Genomic DNA, 24,488 nt, shown 5'->3' on the forward strand with positions numbered 1-24,488 from the left:
TTCATCTTTGGTTATACTCACTCTTGCTTGTTCTTTGGTTTATGCCTAAATAGTACCAATTCTGATAATATGAAGAGCAAAAGCTTCCCCTCTAATATATGTATTGAATGCTACTTAATTCTCAACCCTTTTTCAAACTCAGAATTTACATACAAAGGAAATAAAGTATTCAATATTATCTGAAACTACTCAGTGGGTTAGTCCTCATTAGTCTTTAAGCAGAGTGCAAAGAAAGGCCAGGCTCTGAGCTATACCCTGACCTCACCTCTACCATCTCTAGATGACAATAATTAACTTCCCCCTTCCTTTTTTCTTCAGGAAGGGATAAACACTGCTTTCCAAGGGATGGCTTGAGTGAATGTTAAATACCAGTGCTTTCACAATACCTTGCTACATTTATTATAAACAAACAAACAAACAAAAAAACAGCTTGCCTGGCCTTGCCACTCAATGGCCTGTGGAAATCTGAGAGGAGTGTATCACAAAAAACACTGCAAAGACAATGACAAACTGATCAACGAGAAAGAAAAACCTACAGCACAGTGGTGAGACGATGCCTTGGAAAAAAAAATCAGACACATTTCACCCATTTTCTTCGAGGTACGTCTCACTTTGCGTGTTCTGACTCTGAATCTGGAGTAGCTGTTCCTTGGCTACTGCATAGCCAAACCTGCCTGTTCAACCAACACTGCCTGTGCCACGAGTCGTTCAAATAGGCAGTGATGTTCGCAAAGTTTTCAGAGAGGACACACAATGCTATCTTCGCTCAAATTAATATGCAGGTGACTTACACAAATTGTATTTCACCATAAATGCAAGACTAAGATTTTACTTATTCTAGGCTGCATAATTTCAGGTTTGTCAGCCTTTATAGCTTTATCCTCAAGAACAGAAGCTACCACCAAATAATAAATCAGACTTCATCTAGATATATAATATCTTTGCTTTATAAAGGTGCACCTAATGTGAACTAAATTGTCCACTTTAGACTCAGAGGTATCCAAATAGCTGGGGGGTGGGGGGTGGGGGCGGGGGGGAATGAATAACATAGCATCAGTGATTCCTAATAAACCTGTCACTTAGCTGTAGAAAGTAAATACTTTCTTCAAGTTACATTTTAGTCTTTCTTCATATAAAAATTCATAGAAAAGATAGCTCAGCTAAGACCAGTTTGGCTCAGTGGATAGAGCATCAGCCTACAGACTGAAAAGTCCCAGGTTCGATCCCGGTCAAGGGCATGTACATTGGCTGCGGGCACATCCCCAGTAGGGGGTGTGCAAGAGGCAGCTGGTCGATGTTTCTCTCTCATTGATGTTTCTAGCTCTCTATCCTTCTCCCTTCCTCTCTGTAAAAAATCAATAAAATATATTTTAAAAAAAAAAATAGCTCAACAGAATTTGCCCAACAGTCTTTTCCATATCCATTTAGACGCAGCCTTCAATGCAGAGAACACTAGGAAGAGAAGAATGTACCCCAATTACCTGCTGAACAGTCTGCTTCCAAACTAAAACATATCCTAGAAAAATTTCTACCAACCCAAAACAAATCAAACTCAAAGCAGATTTACTACCATCTTACATGATAGGCAATAAAGTCTGGTACCTATATACTGTCATCAAAGAATTAAGGACGTAAACCACCCCCAGCTATGAAGAAAGAATGGCAAGTATTTATATGAAGCCAGCGGTAAAAAATAATAGGGTGTCTTCCCTTTGCTTTTCCACTCACTTCCAAAATGGAAGATTATCTTCCAAAGCCGCCAATGGTGAGTGACAGGCAACATGCAAGAAATGATACAGCTGAGGAGAGGAAAACTGCGGCAACAAGCAGGTGTATATTCTGGAGAAGGACCCCCTCAATGTCCATCTAGGGAGAAAGGGGAAAAGAGGTCACCATGCAGGCACAACTGGAAGGCACCAAGGGAGAATGCCAGAGCCTAATAAATGAATGAATACATACATACATACACACACACACACACACACACACACACACACACACACACATATGCCTAAGCGACAGTCACAACCCAACTCCCGGAACGACCAATTGCTATGATGCACACTGACCACCAGGGGGCAGTCACTCAACACAAGAGCTGGTCCCTGGTCAATGCGCTCCTACAGCCAACCTCCCACCGCTCCTCCCTCTGGCCAGCCAACCTCTCGTGGCACCCCACCCCAGCTGGCCAACCTCCCACAGTCCCTCCTCATGGCCAGCCAGCCCCCCAATAGGCCTCAATTGCTGGCCAGGCCAAGGGACCCCACCTGTGCAAGAATTCGTGCACCGGCCTCTAGTTAGATATAATACACATCTAGAAGACCGAGTAAATCTCAGGATGGGATGTTTGTAATTAAAATTGTAACTGTTGCCATGGTAATTCTTAGATCAGAACTATTAAGATTCTGAGTTTGGATCCTAAAAATAACAAATATTATTGGGCCAAATCACTAGCAAAGCCCGAGTGCACACATGCACACTCACATATACACTAATCACAGCGCTATAGACCTTTTCCCATGAATGTTAATCAGAGTTCCTTTAAAAATGAATAATAACTAAAACATTTCCTAGAAAAATTAGAGTTTAGTGACAGGCAACAGAAAAGTATAATATTTATAGAGAGTCCAACTCCTTAGTTCTTTTTAACATGTTAACATGTAGGAATTATGCTGTATACATGACATTTAAAAACTTACATTAAGCAGCCATAAAGTTTCATTTTTACTGTAAAGGCTGATCAAGGAAGATACCCTGGGTTTGGTAGATTTCTTTGAGGACCAGCAATACTGTATCTTCAGACTCCCTGTAAGGAGAGAAAATTATGTTGTAAAAAAGGAACTAACATTTACATTAGATGGTTTACATATATTAACTCATTTAATTTATGCAACACGTTGCAAATTCATCTTTTTACTACTGCAAAAAGATTCAAAGGTGATGTAATTGGTAGTGGTTTGGAAGTCTAGCATTATGTACAGTAATATACAAAAAAAAATAGCAGTAAATAACGAACTATTTCCTTTTTTAAAAAAATATTTCTAAAATTTATTTCAGAGAGGAGGGGGAGAGAGAGAGATAGAAACATCAATGATGATAGAGAATCATCAATTGGCTGCCTCCTGTAAATCCACCACCAGGGCCGAACCGGTTTGGCTCAGTGGACAGAGCATCGGCCTGTGGACTGAAGGGTCCCGGGTTCGATTCAGGTCAAGGGCATGTACCTTGGTTGTGGCACATCCCCAGTGGGGGGAGTGCAGGAGGCAGCTGATCGATGTTTCTCTCTCATCAGTGTTTCTAACTCTATCCCTCTCCCTTCCTCTCTGTGAAAATCAATAAAATATATTTTTTAAAAATTAAAAAAAAAAAAATCCACCACCAGGGAGTGAGCCCACAGCCCAGGCATGTGTCCTGACCAGGAATCGAACCATGACCTTCTAGTTCATAGGTCAACACTCAGCACTGAGCCATACCATTCTTGTTGGTTTGTTAACCCTCACTGAGGATATTTTTCCCTTTTTTTTTTTTTTTTAGAGAGAGAGTGAAAGGAAGAGAGTGAGAGTAGGGAGAAGAAAGGGAAACATTGATGTGAGAGGCATCATTTGGCTGCCTCCTGTATGTGCTCTGACCAAGGCTAGGGATCAAACCTGCAACCCAATACATGCTCTTGATGTTCTAACCACTGAACCCACTGGCCAGAGCAAGTGGAGATTTTAAATGGTGTGATCCTGGTGCATAAAAATAAAAAGAGTATCAATAGAAAAGAACAGGAAGTTCAGAGATAGTCTTAAATATATGTAGGAAATTAATATAATACATATAGGAATTTAATAAAGTTAGATGAATCTCAAATCTATTAACTGTTCTAATAACTAGACAGCCATCTGGAAAATGATGTGGATCAATCCACACCTAATTAGGATAAATTTGAAGAGAATTAAAGATTTACATGTAAATTAAATCTTAAAATAACAGAATAAACTGTGGTAAATTCTTTGGGAAGTAAGAAAGATCTAAGTATAACACAAATTCCAGAAGCCAAAAAGGAAATAACAAAATTTGACTACATAAAAATGAAATTTTCTACTAAGCAAAAACAAGTGTATGCAAAAAAAACAAAAAAAAACAAACAAACAAAAAAAAACCACAAGTGTATGCAATGTCAAAGACAAACTGGGAGAAGGGGATATGCAACTCATACTGCAGACTAATCAATAAAATAAAATAAACCACCAACATTTCAATGTATGTAAAAGAGAATAAAGGGCATATATAACTCCCAGAAAAGGAAATAAAAAGGTCCTTAAGTATATGTTAGGAAGAATGCATTTTTTTTTTATTTATTCAATCTGAAGAGAAACAGGATGAAGAAATGCAATATAAAGCTATTGTGTACACAATACATACACTGCAAACTACAAAACACTGCTGAAAGTAAAAAACTAAAGTACACTGAGATATCATGTCTGTGGATCAGAAAACTCTTAATAAAGATATCGATTCTCCCCAAAGTACAATCACAAAGTTCCAGAAATCGTTTTGGTTGAAATTAAGTGTTTTGTTTTGTTTTGTTTTTTTAGAAAGAGGAAGGAAGGACGAGAAACATGGATGTGAGAGAGAAACATCGATCAGTTGCTTCCAGCAACACCCCAACTGAGGATCAAACCCACAACTTGAGTATATGCCCTGACCAGGAGTTGAACCTGCCACCTTTTGGTGTACAGGATGATGCTCCAATCAACTGACCCAAACCAGCCAGGACACAAGCTCATTCTAAAATATACCTCTATGGAAATGCAAAGGACCTACAATAGCTAAAATAACTTCAAATAATAAAATTGGTGGACCCACATCCCTGATTCTATAGTAATCAAGACTGTTTTACTGGCATAACGATAGATAAATAGATCAATGGGACAAAATATAGCCAAGGCAATTCAGCGATTTCTCAATAAACTTATCAACAAATGTTTCTAGGAGAATTGCAAAACAATGAACCTTAATCCTTAACCTCACACCATATTAAAAATTAACTCAGTCAATCGCTTCTCAGCCTTTTGGCTAAGATCAAGTGTAGTAAAATTAACTCAGTCAAAATGAATCATAGACCTAACTTTAAAAGCTAAAACAATATAACTTTGACAACACAGTAGAAATCCTAAAGGCTAGGTTTGGCAAAGATTTCTTAAATATGTCCAGAAAGCACAAACATGAATAAATTGAATTTCATAAAAATAAAAAACTTTTGCCTTTAAAATAAAATGAAAAACAAACCACATCCTGAGAAAAAATATACCTGAAAAGGACTTGTAACTAGAATACAGAATTCTTGCAACTTACTAAGATAATCCAATTTTAATGGGGAAAAGATTTGAATAGTTCACCAAAGTAGATGTATGGATGGCAAACACAAGAAAATGTGTTCAATGTTGTTATGCATTAGGAACATGCAAATTAAAATGGTAATGAGGTGCCATTAGAACCAGTTTAGAAAGGTTGGGAGACAAATCATAAGACCAATCATACCAAGTGCTGTTGAGGCTATGGAGCAACTGGACTTCTCATATTGTTAATGAGAATGGAAAATGCTGGCAGAAAAGCCATTTGGCAATTTCTTTTAAAAATCATTTTACTCATCACTCTACTCCTAATATTTACCCATGAGAAGCTAAAGAATATGTTCACACAAATCTTGAACATAGCAGTTCAGTAACAGCCCAAAACTAGAAACAACCCTAATGTCCATCAACATGTGCATGAATGGCTAAACAAATTGTGGTACATTCATATACTACTCAGCAATAAAGGAGAGAACTACTGATACAAACAACACGGTGAATACAAAAAGAGTATATAGTATGATTCTATTTATATAAAAGCTATGTGCAAACTAGTCTATAGTGACAAAAGCAGATCAGTGATTACCTGGAGACTATGAAACTAATGGCCTGATGCACGAAATTCCCGCAAGGAGTGAGGGGGTGTCCCTCAGCCCAGCCTGCACCCTCTCCAATCTGGGACCCCTCGGGAGATATCTGATTGCCGGTTTAGGCCTGATCCCAGTGGCAGTCAAACATCCCTCTACCAATGTGGGAGCTAGCTTCTAAGTGCTCACCTGCCTGCCTGCCTGATAACCTCTAATCATTCTGCCTGCTGGCCTGCCTGCCCCCAACTGCCCCCCCCACAGCCAGTCTGCTCACCCCCAACTCCCGCCCCCCACAGCCAGCCTGATCACCCCCAACTGCCCTCCCCTCCTGGCCTGATTGCCCATAACTGCCTCTGCCTCAGCCCCACCACCATGGCTTTGTCCAGAAGGATGTCCGGAAGGTCTTCTGAAAGGTCTCCTGGTCTAATTAGCATATTGCCCTTTTATTACTACAGATAGAGGCCTGGAGCACTGCCCTGAAGGGGGTCCAGGATCAGGATGGGGGTTCCCTTGGGGGCAGGGTGGGCCTGGGCAAGGGGCTGATGGCTGTTTTCAGGCTGGCCATGCCCCCATCAGGTGAGGGTCCTCGCTGGGGGGGGTAGCCGCCCTGGGCGAGGGGCTGAGGCCATTTGGGGGCAGTTTGCAGGCCAGCCCAGCCCCAGCTTCATCTGGAAGGACGTCCGGAAGGTCTCCCGGTCTAGTTAGCACATTACTCTTTTATTAGTATAGATTAGACCAAAAACACAAAAACAAATGAAACAAAAAAGTACCATACACTTACCAGTAGCATAGATGGCTTTGTAAAGCAAATAAATACTCATTGAAACTCTCAATGGGCTTCTCCTGTAGCACGTAGTCAATGCGCTGGCCTCCATTCAGCATTCCCACGTTGATGGGCGGGACTTCTTTAACTGCCTCAGAGCTCTCTTCTGTGTTAGCATCTGGATATGGAAGAACCACAGTAAGAGTCTAAGGCCTCCAGGCTTCCTTACTCTCCTCAGGCTCCACGTTTACTGTAAGATGAGCTACTCTCTCATCAGAAAGCTCTCTCCCATCTTTCTTTAAAGGCTCTCAGGTCACACTGATTTAATCTAATCCCTTTTTTCTTTCCTGCACCTTGGGTAGTGAATTCATTTATCTTTAGTCTATAAACTAAATGCAAGCAGGGATAAAACCCTTTAGACATTTGAAAACTAAATAAAAAAATGCAATGTTAACTGTAAAACTACGAGTCCCCAGCCAGGGAAATAAAACTGGTCCATGAATACACAGACTTTCCCCTGTAAAAGGTGCTGCAGAGAGTAGGCTCTTAACATTACCCCCATAGTTCCCAAGTTGGGGATGTTTTAGTCTCATTAACAATGCTTGGCTTCTCTTGACATTCTTCTTCACAAATACTGTTCTTCCATAATTTGTGGCTATTAGATGACAGAAAAGGCCAGCAGAGATGAAGGCCTATCATGACTCATAGCATGGGTCCTATACAATAAAACAGGGTCAGTAAGAGGACCCTTGGAGAGTAAGAATTGCACACCACGGAGCCCCTCCTATCAGGCCTGATGTAGGAAATCAATGTGTACAGTGTCACTGACCACTAGGCTTCTCTGGACTTGACACAGGTTCTGCTTCCGCTTCTTCTGTAGTTTCAGAAGTTTGTAAGGCAGGTTCTGGAGTTCTGGTGAAAGACTTCCAGGCCATCCGCAGTGAACCTAGCAAGTTGTTCCTAAGATCCATACTCATCCTGGTCAAGCCCTCTCTCAGTTCTGAAACACATATGAATAAAGAAAACCACACGGCTTACAATGAGTTAAGGGCCCAATACAACTAAACAAAGTGAATGGGGTCCAGTCAGTTTGCATTGACCAGAAGGTCTCGAATTAGCAAGTTCTGTACTTAGTCTTACCTAAGTGCATCCGCTTCCTGCCTTTATGATGTGGGATCAGCATCGGCTCAAATTCCACTCCTGGGACCACCATTGGTTCAATCCTATAGGCCACAGGATCAAACTATATAGAAAAAACAATAGCTACATATACCTCTGCTGAATAGAGTTTGAGGAACTGCTAATGTTTATCAGGCAAGAATGATTATAAGCTTATTTCTTAAAATGCAGTTTTTCTGCCACATCACTTCCAAATTAATACTATTTATGTTATCTCATTACTAGAGAAGAGTACATAAAAAGTAAATCAACACAACAGAAAATTGTATGCTCTTTACAATAAACCCTAATATTCAGGTAAACCACAAGAACTGTCTGATGCTTACAGGGTGATAAATATTGAAGAAACCTTTGCATGTTGGAAATCTGTAGTTGGGATCAATTCTTTTTAGTCCTCGGACAGTAAGGAACATTCCAATGGGAGATCCAAAGGCAAAGAATATTTCTGGTTTATAGATGAGTCGAGGGTATTTTACGGATACCTGGAAGGAGAAAATAAAGGCACCTCTCTTACTCTATTTCCCCCCCCCCCCTTTTTGTTTATCCTCACCTGAGGATATTTTTCCATTGCTTTTTCAGAGAGAGTGGAAGGGAGGGAGGGGGAGAAAAGGGAAGAGAGAGAAAAAGAAACATTTGATGTGAGAGAGTTACATCGACTGGTTGCCTCCTGCACCCAACTGGATTGGGTTGGGGAGCGAACCTGCAACCCAGGTACATTCCCTTGACCAGGAATTGAACCCAAGACACTCTAACCACTTAGCAACACAAGCCAGGATTAAGAGCATTTATCAATAACAAAATTACATCTGTTCCTATATGAGTGTCAGGCAATGAAATGAAAAAAGAGAATTAGTACTGTTACCTGCCCAATGCCAACATCCAGATAGTCATTTCCAGTACCATCAGCACTACTGCAGAACTCAGATTCTTTGGAGATATCAGACATATTCAACCCTGAAGCTGATTGTGGAGTTGGTCTATTAATGCCCTAAAGAATAAAGAATAGTTTTGTGGAACTATGCAGTAAAAATATCCAAAGGATTATACAGTTTTTTACTGGTTTAAAAAAATGTGTGGGAAAGTTCTGAAATGACAGCCAATAATTTCGAGACAAGTCTTTCAGAAAACAAGATAAAACTGATGAAAACAAAAGCTGGCTAGAATTATGAATTGACATCCCTATTTGCTCTAAAATGATGAAAACGGTACACAGCCATTTGGGCAGCAGTTGAAACTCTAGGCAACATCATGAGAGGAAACAACAGCAGAGCACTGTGGAAAATAGTGAGAATTGCGAAGGAGTTCAATAAAGTGCTGTACCTTTCTGATTAAAGCAAGTACAATGACTCTATGGGTATAGAAAATGATGCAAATACTGGACCTTAAATAAGAACTGAGCAACCTGCTAAAAAAGTTGAAAAATAGTGAACCACTAGGATATGGAAAGGAATTTAGAGGCCAAACAGAATGTATTAGTAGTGTTGTAACATGGATAAACATTGAGTATATTATGCTAAGAGAAAGAAGACAGTTGCAATAGGGCACATATTGTGTGATTCCATTTATATGAAAATACCCAGAATAAGAAAATCCATAAAGACAGAAAGCAGATCAGTGGTCCATAGCAGGGAGGAATAGGGAGTGACTGTTAAGGGATATGAGGTTTTCTTTCTTTTTTGGGGGAGGGGGGAGGGAGAGGTGGAGTGAGAAATAATGGAATTAGACAGTGGTAATGGTAACACAGCTCTGAATATACTAAAAACCACTGACTTGTATATTTTTATTTATTTGAGAGAGAGAAACATTGATGTGTTGTTCCAATTATGCATTCATTCATTCATTGGTTGATTCTTATACTAGTATGTGCTCTGATGGGGGATTGAGCCCGCAATCTTGGTGTTTTGGGATGATGCTCTATCTGAGCTACCCAGTCAGGGCTAAACTGTATAATCTTCAAGGAAGAATTTTATGGTATGTGATGTAAATTGTATTTCAATAAAGCAGTTATAAAACAGAAATGAAAAAAGGGAATTGTAGCAGGAGTCTAGGGGAGATATGACTTTTAAAGCTAATAATACTGTTAAGGCATCAATAAATGTGTTTAATTTCTTAAACAGAGCCAAAAACCAATTAACAAAATTATTTAGCTCTCTAGACTTCACAAAGCAAAAGGATACAAAAATGTAAAAAATTGTTTACTGCTATAAGCTATATATATATTAAGCACATACCATTGAATTTTCTCTGGTCCTAATGTAATTTAATATCTTCTTTCTTGGTCCTAAGGGAATTCCCATTTCCTGAAGATCTTTGTCTGTACATAAAGCCTGGGCAGAGAAAATCAAATCAAATATCTTTTTTATTTCTAGGTATAATAAAATCAATTAAATGCCCTGCTCTCTTAGAAGGATAAGGCTTAAATACTCTGCTGTTCTTTGCTTTATATTACTAGGGCTCCCTAGCAGTACATCACTAATAACTAAGAGAAGGAAATAGTATTTTATTCATAAAGGAGCCTAAAGTAGAATATAAAATACAATACTACAGTATCAATGCTACAATCAATAATACAGGTAACAATGTATTATTTTTTTAAAAATCAACAGAAGTAGGTATCTGACTTCATGTCAGAAAAACGCTCCTTGATTTCCATGCTCACTTGGATGTCACATCCTGAGACAGACTACACTCCTACTCCTGGACACAAGCAGTAAGAACATTAAGCAGAGAGCATGAAACAGAATAACCATCAAGATCTCAGCTGATGTGCTACTCACTTGACTAGGGAAGACTTCCTTCACCCTCCCAAACTAAGTTAGTTCATCCTACTATGCATTCTTATACCACTGTGTACTTTTCCTACTTAGAACTTATCACAATTATAATTTTTTAAAAATATATTTTGATTTTTCACAGAGAGGAAGAGAGAGGCATAGAGAGTTAGAAACATCAATGAGAGAGAATCATCGATCAGCTGCCTCTTGCACACCCTCCACCGGGGATGTGCCCGCAACCAAGGTACATGCCCTTGACCGGAATCGAACCCGGGACCTCTCAGTCCGCAGGCCGACACTCTATCCACTGAGCCAAACAGGTCCCGGCCACAATTATAATTTAATTATGTTTTCGATTACTTAATAGGTGTCTTTAGCCATAAACTATAAACACCATGAGGTTAGGGACCGTTTCTATCTTATTCACCACTCTATCTTTAGTACTTCGTATAGTATGCCTGATCATAGTAAACAATTACTAAATAGCCACTGAATTAATATATCAAAACCAGAGTAAAAACAACATTAATGAAAAAAACCAACAACCCTACAAATAAACAAGCAAATATCTATAGTACTGCTCTTGAAAGTATAACTGAAAATAAGAGTTGGAATAGTTACTGGTCATTTCTTCTTGCTCTCATGTTTTCTGAGGTGTGCTGTTTTTTAGTCTTTGCTTTATTGCTATATGCATATCAATATGACTTTCCTGAACTTTAAACTTCCACAAAGCAAAGATCACTTGATATGATTTTAAGACACATAAATAATACTGAAGAACATTACTAATGATAACAAAGTATTTATGACTAAAATGTTTCCAAAGGGCAAGCTCTTACTAAGCAGTATGATGAAGCAATAAAAAATATTAAAAATGGTATGGCATGAAGTTATAAAAGGTTATTTTTTACCAGAGCTTTTTTATCTACTTTCTCCTTCTCAAAGATACTCAAGTATTCAGAGAGTTGAAGTTTCTTCAGATCTTCCTCTATTGTCAGTGTGTCTCCTTGATCCATATTTGGCGAGTCCTAAAAATTAAATTGTAATGCTCATTATTCTCTACATTCTTTATATTTTCCTTTATTAATACCATTTTACAATAAATATATATCTAACATTACCACATAGAGATGTATCTTAACTTTAAGTTGTGATTTATACAGAATATAAATTAAGAGGTACTGATCTCTAAATTTCTGCAACTTCATTTGAAACTTAATGTGCTTTAAAATAAATGAATGAGTGAATATCAGAGCATTGTTCACTGTCATTAACAAAACATTTACTGAGTTCTTATTAGGAATACAGTCTAAGACATAAGACAGTCTAAGGCAAAGCCCTGCCCTGGGAGAACTCACAGGACACTTGCATCAAAAAGAGAAAAAAATATAAGACATTTTGCTAAGTACTAACTCAGCATTAGAGATAGTGTTCGGAGGACTTTATTTTACTAAAAGAAGTTTAAACATTAAGTCCTCACACTGCTTTCAAACAAACACTATAAATTATATCAATTTGTATCTAATTCATTCTTCATTTTATCATATGCAAACTCCATTTCAGCTCAATTTTATAATTCTAATAATAGATTAGTAGTACATACTTATAATGGAAAATAAGATATGTATAGATATTTTAGATTCTGGCAAACATTTCTAGAAGTGTATTGCTATCATCAAAGAATGACAGAGATAATTATAAGTCTATTAAAATACATGTAAATTTGAAGTTATGGAATGAGACTAAACTAAGTGAAAAACAAAAAATAAATCTAAAAATCCTTACTAAGCACAGAGAATCTATCTGAACATCTAAATTACCTTTTTACTGTCAATATCCCCCAAAGAATCTTTCTGATTTGTTAGGATATCAAACAATATAAGCGAACCTATAAGTAAAATAGAAGAAAGGGACAATTTCTAAATAGTTATCTTTTATACAAAAAAAAATAAGTCAATTACCCATGTAGCAAAATCTATGAAGCAATGAGTCTTCTTTCCACTCCACCACCACCCTTCCAACCCTTTCCAAATTCTTCATCACAGACCAGTTCTAAACCTCTGCATCTGATTCTGATAAAAGACATTGTTCTTCAAAAATAGGTGTCCTAACAGTGTGATCAATCTCTCTGCTTACAGAGAATTCATTTGTTACCTAAACTATGACCAGCAATGGATACACCCCCTTTGAAATCAGGGTTTCTCTGCAGAAAAAGTTTATATATTCTGTTCATTTCAGAAGCAACAGTGTCCACAATAGTTTGACAGTAGGTGGGGCTATTGTAGAAGAAGACATCCAGAATTGTGTCATTGGTGAAGTGCCTTAAGCGATTAATGCTGGGCAGGGTTATTCGCTGTAGATCTCTGAAAAAAAAGGAAAGATATTTTAAGTAGAAAACCAAAATACATCTGGCCGCTGTGCTCAGTGGTTGAGTGTCAACCCATGAACCAGGAGGTCAAGGTTCGATTCCTGGTCAAGGCACATGCCCAAGTCGCAGGCTCCATCTACGTAGGGGTCATACAGGAAGCAGCTGATCAATGATTCTCCCTCAGCATTAATGTTTCTCTCCCTCTCCCTTCTTATTTCTGAAATTAGTAAAATACATTAAAAGAAAAAAGAACCGAAACCGGTTTGGCTCAGTCTGCAGACTGAAAGGTCTCAGGTTCGATTCCACTTAGGGACATGTATGTTGGTTGCGGGCACATCCCCGGTAGGGGGTGTGCAAGAGGCAGCTGGTCGATGTTTCTCTCTCATCGACGTTTCTAGATCTCTCTCTCCCTCCCTTCCTCTCTGTAAAATATCAATAAAATATATATTTTAAAAAATTTTTAAAAAGAAAAAAAGAAAAAAGAAAACCAAAATACATTTCATAACTTACTCTAAGTTATCTAGCTTAGCCTTCTAAGTTTAGACTTAGTTACTTAAAGATACAAGAGGCAATTATCAACTTATAAAAAATAGAGGACAGAGAAGAAAGGTTTAATGAAGCCAAAGGGACGTGATCAACAAAATTCAGAGACAAACAATTCAGTTTCTTCAATACATAAATTGCAAGAAAATAACAGATAGAAAAATAATCAAGAAATTAAGAGAGACTTAAAAGGCATCCTTGGATTCTAGTTTAAATTGTGTGTATGTATGTATTGTGTGCATTTGTTTATTAGAGAAAGAAAAACATTGATTTTGCATGTATATATATATTATATATGAGTATATATAAATCATAAGATTTATTATAAAATTGGAAAATTGCTGATATTAAGAATTTTTAGGTGTGAATAGTACTGTGGTTATATTTTATTAAAAGTCCTTTAAAACATACAAACTGAAGCATTTACATAAGAAGTGATTTACCTGTGATGTGACTCAAAAACAATATAATGGAGGGATGGGCAGTTGGCAAGGACATGTTGACAGGGATAGGGCCAAACTGGCCATGTGTTGAGATTTGTTGGGGGTGGGTAATCATAATCAGTACAGGAAAACTAACTGTATATGCTACTTTTGTGTAAAGAATCCTCTGTAATAAAAAGGATTTTTAAGACAAAGAGCTCTGGCCAGTGCAGCTCAGTGGTTGTGCATCACCCCAGGCACCACAAGCCTGCCAGTTCCATTGCCAGTCAGGGCACATGCCCAAGTGTCCGGCTCCATCCTCAGTAGCGGGCTGCAGGAGGCAGCTGACAAAGTTTTGCTCTCAAATCTATGTTTCTCTTTCCATATAATATTTTTTAATGTTAAAAATACAAAAGATACAAGAGGGTTTTCCCAGAATCCTCTGCATTAAAGGTGTTTGATCACAAGCCAAATGACAAATTGGATCAGCTCTCAATGTAGAATTTTTTTAAAGTTGAAAGAAGCCAAAGGCAAACAGAACTCATGTCTCACAAAGGAAAACAATGCTAACATTGTCTAAATCAACTTCCAGTTAAAACTTTCTCAAAATTCCCAGAGAAATTCCTCAAAGATTCAACGGTTTCTTTTGTTTAGAGAAATACAAAAGTTTAGAGAGGGCTAAATGACCTGTCACCTCTGAGCATCAGCTTAAATATGTGAATGCCACACCTATTAAAATAAACACTACAGTGGAGCATTTGACACATGGAATATGCTCAAATCCTAGGTCAAGAACTGAGAGACACAGAATCAGGGAAGTCATTTCCAAAACCAGCATGGAAATAATGCTGACTACTTTCTTTATCTTCTAGAGAAGCATCTCCTAGATCTATCTTAGAAGTATATGATGAACATGCTACTTTCTGGAGAGCCCAGAGCTGAATATCCTTAATATAAGGCAACCTTATCTGACATTACCATAAAATTTACAAACAAAACTATTGGGCTTATAACTTAAGAAAGCCATCATGAAAAAGTAGTTTTTTCATCGTAATGAAAATATCTGTGTTTTCCGATAGTCTGAGGCTTTATAGTCGCGACCCACAGGTTGAGAACCACTAGCAGGTTCGCCTAAGACCATAAGAAAATACAAATATTTACATTACGATTCATAACAGCAAAATTACAGTTATGAAGTAGCAACAAAAATGACTTTATGGTTGCGGGTCACCACAACATGAGGATTTGGATTAAAGAGTCGCGGCATTAGAAAGGTTGAGAACCACTGCTCTATAGGAAGAAAGCAATGTTTGGCTTTAATGATAAAGAAATTTAAAAAGCAGCCGAAACAGGTTTGGCTCAGTGGATAGAGCATCAGTCTGCGGACTGAAGGGTCCCAGGTTCGATTCCGGTCAAGGGCATGTACATTGCGGCGAGAGGTGTGCAGAAGGCAACTGGTTGATGTTTCTCACTCATCGACGTTTCTAGCTCTCTATCCCTCTTCCTTCCTCTCTATGGAAAATCAATAAAATATATTTTAAAAAAAATTTTTTTTAAAGCTGTAATGGTAAATGCTAATGAGCCAGTATAACATACTAGAAGAAAATACACACAGCCCTTTACTCCTAACCCAGACTAGTTAAACCAAGGTATTAGTTAGCATTATTATTTTTTAAATATCTCTAGAATTGATTTTAGAAAAAAGGGAGAGGGCGATAGAGACAGAAACATCAATGATGAGAGAGAATCATGGACTGACTGCCTCCTGCAGGCCTCCTACTAGGAATTGAGCCCACAATCCAGGCATGTGTCCTGACCAGAAATTGAACAATGACCTCCTGGTCCATGAGTTGACACTCAACCACAGAGCCATACCAGCTGAGTGGATTAGTCAGCATTTAATAATGTATCTCTAAAAAGAAAAAAGAAAAAGAAAAAGGCAGAAGTACAAAAATCTTTTTGTTGAACAAAATTTTAAATATACAACCAGTTATTACAGAAATGCCCCTAAGCATTTTAATGATCAGAGAACACATTACAATCACGGTTGGTATTACTTACACATCCACACCAGTAGAATGCAAAGGACTGTGCCAGTTGACTGGAAGAAATTCTATCCTCCCAATCTGCTGATTTTCTTGGGCTTTCTTAAAATGCGTTTGTAGCAGGTTCAAGGAAACACTTCGAAAATCATTAACTGAAAAGAAAATTAACTTATCCATCAAGAGTGAAGTAATGAATTTGCAATAGATCACATAAATAGAATCTCTATCTACATTTGCTTAGAACATGCATTTACTTGAGTCAAAAATAGCAAAGTGGTATCAGAAAAATTATGAATGCATATAAGAAAAGCTATTCCTGCCAAAACCGGTTTGGCTCAGTGGATAGAGCGTCGGTCTGCGGACTGAAAGGTCCCGGGTTAGATTCCAGTCAAGGGCATGTACATTGGTTGCGAGCACATCTCCAGTGGGTGATGTACAGGAGGCAGCTGGTCGATGATTCTCTCTCATCGATGTTTCTAGCTATCTATCTATCTCCCTTCCTCTCTGTGAAAAATCAATAAAATATATATATATTTTTTTTAAATATATATTTTTTTAAAAAGAAAGAAAAAAGAAAAGCTATTCCTTTAATAAATGTATACATTTCATCAAAGAAAGATAGCTTCAAAATTTCTGATGTGTCATGGAAACTATTTCAATTTTAAGAAGAAAAGAAAAATATCACATGACTTGCAGTCAGATTCCGATTCTAACTTTCTAGTTCTTACAAATAACCACTACCCAATATTTTTAAATTTTTAAAAATACACAGCTGTTTGAAATTTATATTATAGCAATCTTTTTTTTTTAAATATATTTTATTGATTTTTATACAGAGAGGAAGGGAGAGAGATAGAGAGTTAGAAACATCGACGAGAGAGAGTCGTTGATCAGCTGCCTCCTGCATACCCTCTACTGGGGATATGCCCGCAACCAAGGTACATGCCCTTGACCGGAATCGAACCCGGGACCCTTCAGTCCCCAAGCCAACGCTCTATCCATTGAGCCAAACCGGTCCCGGCTGAAATTCATATTATATCAATCTTAACCTTCTAAGAGGGGTTATGCTTAGAAGCATAAGCCAATATGATAAGACTTACAAGTTGAGACAAATAGATTTTAAATATTATCAAGTTTTAGAGAACACCTTTCAAAAGCAAGTTATGCTAATGATCTAAGTAGTCCAATTAGAATATCAAGAGGTTTATCACAGTATAAATTATAAAAATGACTGAAGTTTCTATTATTCATTTAAACTATTATATCATCTTTACAGTTTCTTTAAATTTGGAATAGTTAGACTAGGGGTGTCGAACTCAATCAGAGAAGGGGCCAAAATCTAAAATCCAGCCTAAATCGGGGGCCGAATGGTTTACTGAACAGTCATAAACTGTCATTGTGATGGAAACGCAGCGGAGTGCAGTGATGACAGCGCGGTGCGGGCCACATTGCAAGGCCTGGCGGGACGGATTTGGCCCGCGGGCCTTGTGTTTGACACATGTGAGTTAGACAAAGGATTATCATATCATTAAAGAATTTTAAAGGATTAAGGGTTTATTCATTCAAGAATTATTAGTTAAGAGAATAAACTATTAGCCTACAGAATTCACTAATAATTGATGTCTCAGATGGGAAGCTTTACTATCACCTGTCTTTAGCGCACCAAATGTTTTTATGCAGCTGAGATAACAGACTAAAGATAAAAATTTTATTTCGGCTCACAGGAGCACTGACTAACATTCCCCTTAAGTGACCTAATCTTACATGTTATGCAAACCTACCACATTGTACAATGCTTCGAAAGCGGAGGTCACAAGCTGGTCCAATCCCATGGACTACAAAAACCAAATGGTCTATTTGTAAAGGTTCCCCTTTAAATGAAATTAAAAAGAAAAATTATTTTACAGAACTAGTCTCATATTCTAAAATCAAACATTCACAATGAATAGGTTATAAAAATAAGCAAGTTGAAATATGAGCAGATAATTTAAAGGACACAAAATAATCCTGCATATAACTACTTAATAAAAGCACAGAGATTTTACTTTGTTTCTAATTTATCTTAAAATAAGTCTGTGAGAGAGACCCGAGATCTAGCAACTGGAGCAGCATGGCTAAGCCTTGTGTGGTGCGCCTGAGCGGGGAAGCCCGCAAACAGGTGGATGTCTTCAGACAAAATCTTTTCCAGGAGGCTGAGGAATTCCTCTACAGATTCTTGCCACAGAAGATCATACACCTAAATCAGCTCTTTTAAGAGGACTCCCTTAATGTGGCTGACCTGACCTCTCTCCGAGCCTCACTGGACATCCCTATTCCAGACCCTCCACCCAAAGATGAGGAGATGGAAACAGATAAGCAGGAGAAGAAAGAAGTCCCTAAGTGCAGCTTTCTCCCTGGGAATGAGAAGCTCCTGGCCCTGCTTGGCTGGTTAAGCCAGAAGTCTGGACTCTCAAAGAAAAATGTATTCTGGCCAGGATCGGTTTGGCTCAGGCCTGCGGACTGAAAGGTCCCGGGTTCGATTCCGGTCAAGGGCATGTACCTTGATTGCAGGCACATTCTCAGTGGGGGGTGTGCAGGAGGTAGCTGGTCGGTGTTTCTCTCTCATCGACGTTTCTAACTCTATGTCCCTCTCAATTCCTCTCTGTGTAAAATCAATAAAATATATATATATTTTTAAATGTATTCTGGAGATCACGTGGATCCAGCACCTGATCCCCAGGATTGAGGATGGAAATGACTTTGGGGTAGCAATCCAGGAGAAGGTGCTGGAGAGGGTGAATGCAGTCAAGACCAAAGTAGAAGCCTTCCAAACAACCATTTCCAAGTACTTCTCAGAACGTGGGGATGCTGTGTCCAAGGCTTCTAAGGAGACCCATGTAATGGATTACCAGGCCTTGATGCAGGAACAAGATGAGGCGGCCTACAGGGAGCTCAGGGCCATGGTGCTGGATCTAAGGGCCTTCTATGCTGAGCTTTGTCATATCATTAGCTGCAACCTGGAGAAAACTGTCAACTCCAAGGGTGAAGAGAAGCCATCTATGTACTGACCCCAGGGCTAAAAGGGAAATAAATTACCAAGATTTTGTGTAGATTAAAATAAAATAGAAAGCCTGTGAAAAAATTTTTACCTTTTTAAAACTTTTTACTTTGTTTTTAAACTTTTTACTTTGAAATAACTGCAATCTTTTTACAGAAAACTTGAAAGAATAGTACAGAAACTCACATGTACTTTTTACCCAGATTCAACACTCTAACATTTACCAATATGCTTTATTATGCATACTAGTACATACACATTTACTTTTCCGAACCAGTTAGGAACATGTTGTACACATCATACCTCTTAACGCTTTAATATTTTAATGTGTACGTCCTAAGAATATCCTCTTATATAAACACAGCAGTTATTGAATTCAGGCAAATTTTAACATTAATAATTTTACCTAATATTCAATTTTTATCAATGTGTAACAATAATGTCTGGCGTGTATTTGAAGCTTAAAATTATAAACGCATCTTTTTAATTATAGTAAATCGAAGACTTTGTGCAAGAGACAAGCTATCCTGTCTGCAAGATAAAAAGAATTTTGTAACTATAATCCAGTTAAACAGATTATAAAACTAAACATAAATGACCCTAGATAGCAATGGATAACTATCAAGGCTGTACTGGAAAATACTTATGCTTAGTTGAAAATCTTCAACAACAGGAGTTTCAAGTACTAAATTTCTAATCAAATGGGTGGAATCATATTTCTTAGAATTAGGACTAAGTCAGTTCATCTGTATTTAATGGATTCCTGATTAGTATGCAAAATTTTATCCATCCTACCATTCATACTTAGCAACTTTAAAAGAGATTTCTCTATCTATTAAATTCTTAATAGGTGATATTAACTCCAAATAAGCTCATATAATTAAAGATCATTTTTAAGCCTTGAGGTACTCCAAATCCATAGAAAAAGGTTAGAATTTAAGCCATAAATAAATCAGTATATCAGAAGATAAGAAAAAAAAAATAACATTACCACAATGAATGTCAACAGAGATGTTCTCAACCCCTCTCTTCACTGTTCTTGGTCGACCCTGCTCAGTGGGTGTTGAACCCCATTCATCAGACCCTGCAACTGGCTGATAATGCACCATAAGCTTAAATAGAAAAAATGCCAAAACTGTTTAATTCTATAAGCGATTTTAAGCACATACCACTGAATCTTTTCTGGTTCTAAAGTAGTTTAATCAATAAAATAAAACATTCACAATGAATAGATATAAAGACATCTCTAGCCAAAACCGGTTTGGCTCAGTGGTAGAGCATCGGTCTGCGGACTGAAAGGTCCCAGGTTTGATTCCGGTCAAGGGAATGTACATTGGTTGCGGGCACATCCCCGGTGGGGGTTGTGCAAGAGGCAGCTGGTCAATGTTTCTCTCTCATCGACGTTTCTAGCTCTCTATCCCTCTCCCTTCCTCTCTGTAAAAAATCAATAAAATATAAATATATTTTTAAAAAGACATCTCTATTTATACAATGAGGGGCAGGAACATGTTTTTCAAAATATAATACATAATCAAATCTCAAATGGAGTTTTGATATGCAATTACTACAGTTGGAAATGAGAACCCTGAAGATATATTTGGCTAATGTACAATTTAAATATCTTATGTCTGGTTGGGTTGCTCAGTTGGTTGAGCATCATTCTGCACACCAAAAAGTTATGGGTTCAGTTCCCAGTCAGGACAAGTACCTAGATTGTGGGTTCAATCCCCAATCAGGGCATGTAAGGGAGGCAGCCAATGGATGTTCCTATTGCACATCGATGTTTCTCTCCTCTCTCTCTCTCTCATTTCCTCTCTCAAATCAATGAAAATATCCTTGGATGAGGATTAAAAAACTAAAGAAATATATAATTTTGTCAATTCTATCTCAATAAAGCTAAAAAAAAAGAGAAAACAAACATCAAGCTAACAGACTTCTAACAATATCCTACACATGGAAAAAACATGCCACATAATGTATTAGGGATAGTCTGAATCTACAGAGGCATAATTTTCCCGAAGAAAATTTTTTGTATAAACTGAACAAGTAAATAATAGTAGTGGCTATAAGTTTTAAGTTTCATAATTATTCACATAATATAAAATTCCCAAAGATCATCCAAAATAGAATTCCTAAGGAAAAGAAACCAACGAAGTTCTCCTTAGTAATGCAATTTACTTTAATACCAATAGGAGAGAAAGGCTTTCAATTTGCTTTACCTTTGGATTGTGTAATACAATGATTTCTCTGTTGGGAGACTCCAGTTTCTTTTTCCATTCATCCTGAGTTACAGCAAGTATGTAAGTTTCCTTAAAAGAAAATACATTTCATTACGTTTCTCTTATTGCTTTCCTATTAAAACTAACCTTATTCAAGAGAATACTACTAAACAATTAATTGGATTCATTTTTAAAAATTACAACAGACAATAGTATGAAACAAATAAAAAATTCACTCCTTCCATCATCTAGACTGGAGACAAATATTTTTCACATTCTGATATATTTCTTTCAATAATATTAATGCATGTGTATTTCCCACAAAATTAGGGATATATTACACATATTTCTCTTTCTCTGGATTTATCAAATTTATTTTAAAATTCTTTTTAAATGCAACATTAATAACATGACAAAGAAAAAAATCAATCCTAATTCTACCATCTAGACTAGAGATAATCATTGTTCACATTTTTATATATTTATTTCAATAATAATAATGTCCTACTTTAAGCAAATTTCAGGCAGTTTTCAGAGCAAGAAAAATAAAAGGCAAAAAGACAATCCTGTGGTCATAGTTTAAATATTAACAATAATCACCATTCGGGAAAACACTTTTTTATTTAAGGGCATAACAATTTCTACAGTACATTTTAAAACCTGGAAATAAAAACTACTTGATCCTGAAACTAATTTGCACAAAGAAAGACTATACACTGGGTGCAGATAAAACCAAACTTTTCCTGAAACTTTCAAAACAATGTAAGTCATAGAGGAAGAAAAGATTAAATAAGAAAAGAAAAAAAAATTAAAGAGAATTAGTTTAAAGGCGTCAAAGGAATACCTCTAGTACTTGGCTGAAGCTCTCCGAGTAGGGGACATACTTATTATCTTTGTCCCCCTTATAGAACCAGGTACATCGTCTCACTTCTGACGCTTGCTCATCCCAGTACACGGCATACCGCATCCTCTCCCCCAAGTGGACATCATACCGGCCCCCATCAGTGGGGACAACTTTCCCATTACAATCTTTTCCTAGCAAGAATTAAGAAGAGGAAAAGAAGTACATTTATAAAAATAAATCTCCCAAAATACAGTTCTGAGTTATACTCTAAATAATGTCAAGAAACATGCGCATGAACATTTTCTACATGATTAAACATTAAACAAAATGGAATTTAATTGCTAACCTTCCACTATTTTACAAACCATCAAAACCATTCTTGGTTTTAATGAAACATGAAAAAAATAATACCCAAACATTGTTCTGTTCCTTTTCTGAGATAGTAGCTTCCCTTTAAAAAAAAATGTATATAGCCCTCACCAGTTTGGCTCAGTAGATAGAGCATCAGTCCACCAGCTGAAGGGTCCTGGGTTCAATTCCGGTCAAGAGCACATACATCAGGGGCATGTGCGGGAGGCAGCCAGCTGATGTGTCTCTCTCACATCAATGTTTGTCTCTCCCCCTCCCTCCCACTTTCTCTAAAAATCAATGGAAAAATATCCTTGGGTGAGGATTAACAACAACAAAAATGTATTTAAGCCTGGCCAGTGTGTCGCAGTGGTTGAGTGTCCACCTATGAATTAGGAGGTTGTGGTTCAATTTCGGGTCAGGGCTCATGCCAGGCTGCCAATAATTCTCTCTCATCACTGCGGTTTCTATCTCTCTCTCTCCTTCCTCTCTGAAAACCAAAAATATAAATACATATTTTTTAATGTATATAAGACAACTTTTCTAAATTTTTTCAAGAGACCAAAAGGTGAATAATGACCATGACTATCATGATGATAAAGTATAACAAGCATCATGTTTCATAAAAGAAGAAAAAAAACAAGTGACAAACTAAAGAATTCATTCTGTTATAATGTGAATGTGACCCCACACACAAATTCTTTACAAACAAAAACTGAAACATAACCCTAGAACTAAGAAATATGATTGGATAACTATGCAGAAATTACAATAGGCACTGAGATACAGACCAAATTCTTAAACGTTATTAATTGTCTGAGTAGTAATGCAGAGCTTCTGTATAAAAATGCTATAAGGGATAACTAGGAAAAAAATCTAAAATTTACTTTTAATAGCATTCACTATAAGGACTACTATTATAGTTTGAGAGAGATGACACTAAGTCTTTGTCTATAATAAGTCATTTTTCTCCTACCAGAGCCATACGCTTCTTCCAGCTGCTGTGAATCCTCAGAGTTGAAAGGAATCCATGTCTCCTTAGAATCTATTACCTTACAATAAAACCAATGAGGAGAAACTGGTTCATACAAACTGCCAGCATCCATGTCTATTAGCTCAAAGGAACTACATGAGTTTGGTGATGGGGATGGATCTGACGAGTCAACTGTTTCTGGTGTGATTCCACTGATGACATTTCTCTCTCTAAAACACAAGATAAAAGAAAACTATCAGAAAAATTATATTCCTCCTATTAACAGTCATTTCTGCAAAACAACAATAAGAAAACAGCAATCTACGGGGGAGTACATAATTTAAAATAGCTATTAATTTATTTTATATTAATAGCTGGATGGAAGCGTGGAGAGGAGAGAGCTTTAAACAAAATGCTTCTTGTGGTCAGAGCAACCACTTTGTACTGGTCTCCCAATTCTCTCAGAAAAATCTCACGGTTTCAGGCAAGCTATAAAGCAAGCCCAGAAGCCACAAGAAACACATGGTCAAAAACTTGATTGCAACAAAAACACTTTAACCCAAATTCCAACCTAAGTCTGGTGCCAAAGGCAAAAATTTTGCTCCCTCCTAACACTTAGAGGTGGTAGCTCCAGGCCCCCTATCATTTACCCACTTACAGGATAACTGGAATCTTAAAATGCTGAAAATAAAACTACTCACTGAAGAACCAGTCACTTTTCATGGATCCCTGAAGTGTGCTGAATTAGGGACTAGGATACAAAACTCTGATCGCGAACACAAACCCTTGCTTTGGGGCCCCTGTGCGCACGCGCGCGCGCACCCATTACCACGGTCCGCGTCTCAGGTAGAAAGTAACAGGTGACCTCCGGAGCCTCCGGCCCTTAAGGACGTGGCCGGTGCGTTCCTATCCCCTCCACACTCGGACCCTCAGCACTCCCAGCAGTGCGGACGGGGGAGTGCGCTGCGGCTCCCCTGGCGGAGCGGCTCCCGGGCGGAGCGCGCGGCTCCGCTCCCCTCGGCGGCGCCCGGGCAGCGGGACGGCCAG

General features: G+C 37.8%; 1 protein-coding gene and 2 pseudogenes across 1 annotated transcript; 2 read left to right on the top strand and 1 right to left on the bottom strand.

The window, feature by feature from the left end:
• Positions 1-1,647: 1,647 nt before the first annotated feature.
• On the bottom strand, positions 1,648-23,663 carry DDHD2 (DDHD domain containing 2). Its single transcript, XM_036455224.1, is given in 18 exon segments — positions 1,648-1,866; positions 2,700-2,806; positions 6,708-6,867; positions 7,519-7,689; positions 7,830-7,932; positions 8,195-8,350; positions 8,731-8,856; positions 10,100-10,195; positions 11,554-11,670; positions 12,463-12,530; positions 12,797-13,005; positions 16,037-16,172; positions 17,802-17,891; positions 20,049-20,169; positions 21,277-21,366; positions 22,121-22,311; positions 23,445-23,627; positions 23,630-23,663. Coding segments are annotated over 17 exon segments (2,133 nt in total). The 3' UTR covers positions 1,648-1,866; positions 2,700-2,724.
• LOC118730934 lies at positions 5,042-5,118 on the top strand (annotated as a pseudogene).
• Positions 18,099-19,108, top strand: LOC118728584 (annotated as a pseudogene).
• Positions 23,664-24,488: the final 825 nt, after the last annotated feature.

The sequence above is a fragment of the Pipistrellus kuhlii genome, unplaced genomic scaffold, assembly GCF_014108245.1.
Source record: "Pipistrellus kuhlii isolate mPipKuh1 unplaced genomic scaffold, mPipKuh1.p scaffold_m20_p_3, whole genome shotgun sequence".
In the NCBI taxonomy this organism is placed as follows: Eukaryota; Metazoa; Chordata; class Mammalia; order Chiroptera; family Vespertilionidae; genus Pipistrellus; species Pipistrellus kuhlii.